Genomic DNA, 8,388 nt, shown 5'->3' with positions numbered 1-8,388 from the left:
CAAAACACGACCATTTTTCAGCAGCAAATAATCAGCCAAATATGCAAGTCCGTTCAGTTCAGTTGCATTGTTTACGTTCAGTGCCTCCAAAATGGCCGACTTCCAGATTGATGACGTGTAGTGAAAACCCTCTATTGCACTTTGGCAATTATTGTTTTTATGTGTGCTGAAAAAAAGAGGAGGAAGCTAAAAGATAATATGGACACAGTCATGACTAGGGAAAAGACGTCAACTTGGCATGCCAATTTTGCAAATGGAGCTTGAGGCAAGTAGGATTAAAATTTAGCGCCATGTCTCATAGATCAATACGCCATTTCATGATGCATTTTTATTGGCTATTCAGTGGACGTAGGTCGTAGCAGCAAACACACTGTGAGTTTGACGTCAGAAAATTATCGCAGGCTATCTTTGGTCACAAGAACGTAACAATGGCGGTCTTTGAACCTCTCACACGACCATAAAAATCGCCAAGATTTGTCATCTTTTGTCTGGGACAGGCGAAATCGTTCAGTGAGAGCCGTGCATAAGGAGAGATGACTGACAATGGCGGAGAATATGGTGCGCAACAGATCCTAAGCGTCTTCTTTTTTTTTTATGACAAATGTTTGGTCAGTTCACCGCTCCCTATACACAGTGTGCAGAAATAATCACTCTCTTTCCTTCTCTCCCTTCCTTCTCCCTTGTGTTCTCCCCCCTCTTTTACATCTGAGTATATAAACTGGTCCGTTTTTGTCTGGAGCCAAAACTATTTACTAAACAAACTGAAAAGGGTAAGTTGTCTTTATTATTAATTGTGTAGACTCTTCATTACTTATAATTGTTAACCTACAAAATGTTTCTCCTTTTTTCATTTATATATCAGATTAAATCAATTAAAAAATCTTTCGGATAAATAGGCTACCTTCGTATCAGCTGGATGTACTTTTGACAGTCATCAAGATTGTTGGAAGGAAAAGAATATCAACAGTAAAAAAAATTTTTTTTTACACCTGTGCATAAGGACAATGAACTCTACAATGTTTCTATATAGTGTACAAGAAAGATATGAAGATGCTTTTGCTAAAAATTTCACCACTGTTCTTCTTGCTGTCATAATTCTGTCCATTAATGGAGTGTTTGTATTGACATTTTTCAGGGGTTCAATTTTCTACAATAATCCAAGATATATATTATATATTCACTTGGTTATCAATGATATGCTCATGGTTTTTTTCAGTGTAATTCTTTCTGTGATGGCTTATTTATGGCAAAATGTACCTCTCCCATTCTGCGTTACACTGCTAATAATAGCCTCAACAACTCATAAGAACACTCCTCTGACTTTGGCCGGTATGGCCGTTGAGCGTTACATCGCCATCTGCAAACCACTGCATCATCATCAGATGTGCACAGTGCGCAGGACATACATCCTTATCTCTCTGATTTGGGGTGTAGGAGTTTTACCTGGATTGGCTGACTTGATTCTCCTTTCAATTGTTCGTCATTTATCTATTTCATCTACAGTTACTTCTTGTGGTGCATCAATTCTGTACAGCACACCATACCATGAAGTACAGTCCAGATTTATGAATGGCCTTTACTCATCTGTTGTGTGGTTAATTCTTGTATTCACATATTGCCAAGTGCTTATTGCGGCCAGAAGAGCCACCACTGATAAATCCTCAGCAAAAAAGGCTCAAAGCACCATCCTGTTACATGGAGCGCAGCTTCTGCTCTGTATGTTGTCCTACATTACTGCTGTCATAGACAAGATGTTTGTCCCACTTCTTCCAGTTGATAGGGCAAGACTAACCTTTTTAAATTATCTTCTAACAAACATTTTGCCACGACTACTTACTCCCCTGATTTATGGTGTTCGAGATAAGCATTTTTACAAACACATGAAGGAACTTTTTTCATGCAGATTATTCATTGTAAAAGTTGAATCAATCAAAAAAATTAGCAAAAAAGGGCAACATCCTTAGATGTTTGATAAAAATGCATCACAATTGTTGGTAAAGCATGTATACTGTAATTCGTCATGTAACTGTTCCAGATGAATGTTTTGCCACACAGATGTAAATGTTAAACCTAAGAAAATGTACTGCCATGCTGTTATGCAATAGATTAACAGTGTTCTTTAACTGTAAACAATACTTTTCCATGATTTTTAAAGTGACAATGAACTTATGTGTTAAAATAGTACTTCAGAAAGTAAAGAAATGTAAGAAATGTTTACATTAAAACATACAGTAAATTATTATGAGCAGGTGGACCATAATTACCTATACACTCCTAACAATCTTGTTGTGTGTTTTATTTCTTATACAGTTGTATTGCCAAAATGTACGATGAAAATAGTGCAAAGATCTTAGACAAAGTAAAACTATATTCATGCTTCTGAAGTAAATGCAAAATGATCAACAAACAAAATAAAAGTACAAAATAAAGTGTAGACAAACACCTTTACCTTTATTCTTAAGGCCACTCTACATTTTTCATTCAGAATGTCTGTGTAGGTCTTGATTGAATTGCATTGGATTTTTTTTTATTTAGTTCTGTTACAATTTCCAAAAAGGTGATCTAATTATATTTTATTTGTGATATGCAATTTGATTTACTAACATTTTTACAGTGGTGTTGTGGTGTATTTATTTTTATTTTTATTAATAATAATGAAAGTAATTTTAATATATTTTTACCCTTATGATTCTGTTTTCTGTTTTAATACACCATGTTGGATGAATACATTTACAAGAATGAAATCTGCTTCAGGGTTGAGATTTAAATAATTACAAAACAGGCAACTCTTAATCACAGCAACCACATACAGGTATCATTCAGACAAGATATAGTGACCCTATGTGATAACCCTACGAAGTCCAAGAAGGTGTTCATTGCTAAGCCTGGTGTAGTATTTGGTTTTAATAAAATTCATTGTGGAGGATGCTGACTTGCAGCAGTTTGTGGAACTAAACATGATCAGGATGTGTTGTGCCATTTTGTTTAGAACGGGGAAAAAAGCAGCAGGCATCATCTTTCCTATGAAAGTGTCAGGGTCACAATTACCAACCTGCTCTTTTAGAGCCAAATTTTCTTGCAGTTTAATCAACATTTGCACACCTGAAGATCTGTTTTGCTTCCTCTGAAAACTCAGAGACATTTGTGACCAAGAATGGGTTCAGGGCCCGTATTTATCAAGCCTTTCTGAGAATTACTCACAAGAACACTGCTGAGAATTGACTTAAGAGTAAAAAAATTCTCGGCTCAAAGCTGCGCTTAAAAGTTATATATCAAGCATTTCAGTCGTAATTTAAGTGTAGGACTAAATCTCAAGTGTCAGTCTTAGAGATGATTCACAACACTTTGCTGTGCCACAAACGGGATTTTGGATGACGACATAGGCATGGACCAATCACAAAATAGATTTCCTTGGTGAAGAATATTTTAAGATAAATTCAAATTGAATGGTAAAATTCCCTAGCCTGACGTCGTCATACTCAGACTCTAGTCGGAATGTGAGTCTGAAACTACTCCATTGGGCTGTGATTATGGGGTGTGTGTCAACTGAACCAGGAAATAAAAGGCCTCTGCACTCAATTGGAAAGACCTAGAACCAATCAGAGCAACGAAGTGACGTATGTTGAGCGATAGATTAAAGTTGATAGATTAAACTTTTTCCGAATCCCATAGGAAGGACGGCAAAAACATCTCTCCAATCGACAAATGCCTTGATCGCAGTTCTCTGTTCCTCTTTTAAAATTAATGCGCTGTCTATATCCTCTACAACACACGCGATAGCGGAATATACACAACTCAATTCTCCAGCGGCAGCCATGAATTCAACCCAAGCACTCTTTGGTGACGTGGATGGTTACGTTACCGTTGCTCATCTGTCCATCATCGTATAAAGCCCGCCCTGACAATTTGATTGGTCCGAACAATTTTTTGTTCGGGCATAAAAGCTCCTCAACGGTTAGTTTTTGCGCACAAAAAGTATTCTCGTCGCTTGATAAACTTAAGATTGAGCCACTGTAGTCACTTGGACTATTTTATTTTTATTTTATTTATTCATTTATTTGACATGGACATTGCAATTAAACATAGTACAAAACAAGTCTGTGACTGATGCTATAGAAAAAGAGTTTATAGCTATTGCTAATTTTCAACTCCAGTCCATGGTTGGGCCTTTACACTACAACAATTACTATTTCATCTTAAAAACATATCTATAAACACACTATATAAATCACTTACATACACAAACCAGCTATCTACAAATGGGTACATTCCTGTTTCGATTTCATCCAAGACTTAACTCGAGAAGTAAACATTCTAAGCTCAGTCATGGTTTTAAATTCAGCGGGTAATGAATTCCACAACTTTGCACTTTTATATGAAAAAGCAGACTGACCAAATGAAGTCTTACGGTATGGAACTATACAGTTGTTATTGATAGAGCCTCTGGTGACTCTATTGATGCTTTGTCTCTGCACAAATGAACTAAGTGGCTCAGGTGCTATATTATTGAGACATTTGAAAGTTAGTTTGAGAAAACATAAAACACTAAAGCTTTCAAAGCTTAGCAATCTATACTTCTGGAGAATATTGCAATGATGGTAGCGAATTGGCTTCTTATCCATAGTCTTTATAGTTTGATTATATAATGACCTGATATGTTTAGTTGCTGCAAGCGTGGCCTGTCCCCATTTAACGATGTCTTTAATAACTTTTCGGGGCTGGCAAGTTTCAATCCCTTAAGAAGCCTGTGGAGGAGTGATCCAGCTCTCAGACTTAATCAAAAATATCTTAATTCGTGTTCTGAAGATGAACGAAGGTCTTACGGGGTTGGAACATCATGAGGATGAGTAATTACTGACCGAATTTTCAGCAACAGTTGTCCTCCAACAACAAAATCATCAAATCGAGTCTTAAACTTGTCCATCAGCAATCAGCATGGGATGTCATATCTTTCTTTCCCTAAGCTCGCTCCTAGAGTTTGTCAATCAGAGCGCGGAATGCCAAGGATTTTGTGTTACGCAATTTCTATGTTAATGATGGCATCACATCTGTCCCTACTGAAAGAGAAGACAATGTTGGCAAAGTCGAGCTTGAATCTGCATAATGTTGCCTCCAACAGAGCTTCGGTTATGAAAGCTTTTCCATCAAGTTCCATCTAGATCTCAAAGACTTGGATTTCGATAATGACCCGATAGCCCTCCAACTCAGCCTCGGAATATGTTGGAACCTCAAGGCAGACTGCTTTCAAAACTTTTCAGGATTACAAACCCTTCACCCGAAGAGGCATCCTTTCTACTGTCAATAGTTTGTATGATCCTCTCGGGTTTGTCTGATAATAAAACTCATAAAAGGAGAATGTGACACAGAGATCCTCAACATCTATTTCTATACTGACAGTTGTATAGTGCTCGGTTACATTCACAATGTAACACGAAGATTCTACACGTATCTGGCCAATAGTGTCGCGCCCATAAGAAACCACGGAACCTAGTCAATAGCATTACGTCTTTTTCTGAACAGAACCCAGCACATCATGCCACCAGGTTTGTGGCAGCAGCCCACTTACCCCTTACCAACTGGTTCTCAGGTCCAGGGTTCCTAAAAGAATGTGGCCCTAAAGCATGTAGTGTAGTGTACACTGCTCAATAGAACGCAACCGGAAGCACGTAAAGCAGTAGGACAGACTCGTTGTCTGTGATCTGCATTTGGATTCATGTCATTGTTTTGCCGTCTAATCCTTGGAGTAGATACAGTAGCGGAGATAGCTTGGGTGCCTGGGTGCGGCCGACCCAGGGCCCCGTGCCAATTAGGGGCCCCTCGAACGCTGCCGTTCTTGCGTCACTGGACAGGAACGGGGCCCAGGCAAAGTACAGTTGGTACTCAACCAGAATAATACGTTCCTGCGGCGGTAAATTGTGGGTGTGTATTTGCTGCCTTTTACGCTAAGAGGCGCTACAATCACAGACTTTGAAAAGTGTCAGTTTATTTTCTCTATTGCGCAATCTGCTGCCACGCGTGGCTCATTCAGAGCGATTGCTTTCAATATAAAAACCAATGAAAATGTAAAAGAACACAAAATTTATTAAGTTTGAAACCCCATAGCACATTTCACATTTCAACAAAAATAACGACTTTATTTCAACTATTATTTTCCTTCTCTGTGGGCCTCAAGTCAGTTCACTAGTGATATAGCGTAGGTTTCTGTTATTATACGTCACACGCATCACCCACATGACCAGCGTCGGCCAATAGTGAGCCTACATGTAACATAGCTATACGCAATCACGCTACGTTAACTGACTAGAGGCCCACAAAGAAGGAAATTAATAGTTGAAATAAAGTCGTTATTTTTGCTTGTTTTTGTGCACAAAAGGTATTCTCGTCGCTTGATAAACTTAAGATTGAGCCACGGTAGTCACTTGGACTATGGAGGAGTGATCCAGCTCTCAGATTTAATCAAAAATATCTTATTCGTGTTCCGAAGATGAACGAAGGTCTTACGGGGTTGGAACAACATTAGTACTGACAGAATTTTCATTTTTGGGTGAACTATCCCTTTAAATGTGTAATTGGATGTTTATGAATGTAGAAATATCCCATTTATATTTTGTGAGTCACTTTCAGTCTTACAGTAAAGTAAGCACAAAGAAGAACGTGTGAGGGATTACTTTATTTCTGTTAATAAAGTCAACGCTCTGTTTAGAACACCATTGCCAGGACAGAATAATAGCCAAATTTACAGTGACCCTGGCAATGACCAACATACTTAATATTCATAATCTGTGACCTTTCCACAAGCCATAAATAACAGGAGTATCACTGTACCGATTAAAACTCGTGTGAGCTTCAGACTGCTCTCAATCCAACCGTTCTTCTACTCCAAGGTAAGACTTCTTAAAAAGGAATAAGCTAAGCCTAGAATAGGTCAATTCTTACACACTTTCTCCTTTTTCTGATCCAGATCCTTGCTGGTAAAGAACCGGAAAATGAACTCAACGATTTGGATTGTGGATAGTTATGAAGAAGCTCTTGCCAAAAACATTGTGATTGTTAGTCTTGGTTTTATCATAAATTTCATCAACGGAATGTTAGTAGTTACTTTCTTCTCCAATCCAATGTTTTCAAGAGACTCCAGATACATTTTATACATTCACCTGGTAATCAATGACATGCTCATGATATGTATATCAGTAACTTTATATGTGTTGACCTACGCTTCACCACTTGTAAATGCTTCGCTGTGTTGCATATTAGTGGTTCTTGGTTCAACCACATTTATGATCACTCCTTTGAATCTGGCTGGTATGGCCATAGAACGGTTCATTGCTATCTGTAAACCACTGCATCACTCTCAGATTTGCACTCCAAAAAGAACCTACATCTTTATATGCTTGCTATGGGTTTTAGGAGCTATACCTTCTCTGGCAGATATCATCATTTTATTTTCAATCCAGCCCATATCTTTCTTCAGGTCTGTTGTACTTTGCTACCCATTCAATTTGTTCCCTTCCAAAGCCCACAAGGATCGCACCACTGCTTCACAAATCATCTATATATCTTTGGTGTGGATAATTCTCATTTACACTTATTGCAGAGTTCTGTTCACTGCCAGAAAGGCGGCTTCAAAGGGTTCAGCAAATAAGGCTCGGAGTACGATATTGTTACATGGTGTCCAGTTACTTCTTTGTATGCTTTCCTATGTCACTCCTGTTTTGGATATGATTGTCACTCCTTTCTTTCCTTTTCACAGAACTAAGATCACTTTCTTTAATTATCTAATCACAAATATTATGCCAAGATTACTGAGTCCTTTGATTTATGGGGTGCGAGACCAAAAGTTTATGAAACAAATGAAAGAATACTTTATATGCAGAGTTATTATTGTAAAAATTGTGCCATCAAAATTATGATTTTTATTTGGCAACATTTTATTTAAAACATACAATATTTTATCAAAATAAAATCAAATTTCATTTGAGATTTGAAAATCTTCACAGTGTTTAATGAAAATACAAATGTTTAATGTAAGACACTTGTTTAATGACATTTGAAAGTGTATGAATGCAACTAAATAAGATAAGATAAAATATCAAACCATGTAGCATAAATAAATCTTTGCTCAGAACTAACTTCAATTTTGAGTCATTTTGCTTAATTTCTTTTAATAAGTTAGGGTTTTGGTGATTTTTAGTGGATGTATGAAATCAGTTCTTCTGAAGTTCACACAGTACTTAAACCCATTAACTATGGGAATTATCCATTAAGAAATAACAAATAAATTGTCTTTATATTGGACTGTACTGTTTTATCAATTGAAATGTCTTCATAACCAAACTACAATATGGGAAAGCTGCTTCTTAATGTTGATGATAGGATTGTATTATGATT

The 8,388-nt window shown here is 37.2% G+C and overlaps 2 protein-coding genes across 2 annotated transcripts; both read left to right on the top strand.

The window, feature by feature from the left end:
* Positions 1–1,004: 1,004 nt before the first annotated feature.
* Positions 1,005–1,964, top strand: LOC143707116 (odorant receptor 131-2-like). The gene has a single exon (XM_077199872.1). It carries the CDS (start codon positions 1,005–1,007, stop codon positions 1,962–1,964), a length of 960 nt encoding a protein of 319 aa, XP_077055987.1.
* A 5,022-nt stretch (positions 1,965–6,986) lies between these two features.
* Positions 6,987–7,910, top strand: LOC143707171 (odorant receptor 131-2). The gene has a single exon (XM_077199920.1). The coding sequence runs from the start codon at positions 6,987–6,989 to the stop codon at positions 7,908–7,910; it is 924 nt and encodes a 307-aa protein (XP_077056035.1).
* The last annotated feature ends 478 nt before the right edge of the window (positions 7,911–8,388 follow it).

This window comes from Siphateles boraxobius, unplaced genomic scaffold (genome assembly GCF_051911475.1).
Source record: "Siphateles boraxobius isolate OS27281-9 unplaced genomic scaffold, OSU_SipBor_1 41, whole genome shotgun sequence".
Taxonomy (NCBI): Eukaryota; Metazoa; Chordata; class Actinopteri; order Cypriniformes; family Leuciscidae; genus Siphateles; species Siphateles boraxobius.
This window is presented reverse-complemented; position numbering and strand designations above follow the sequence as displayed.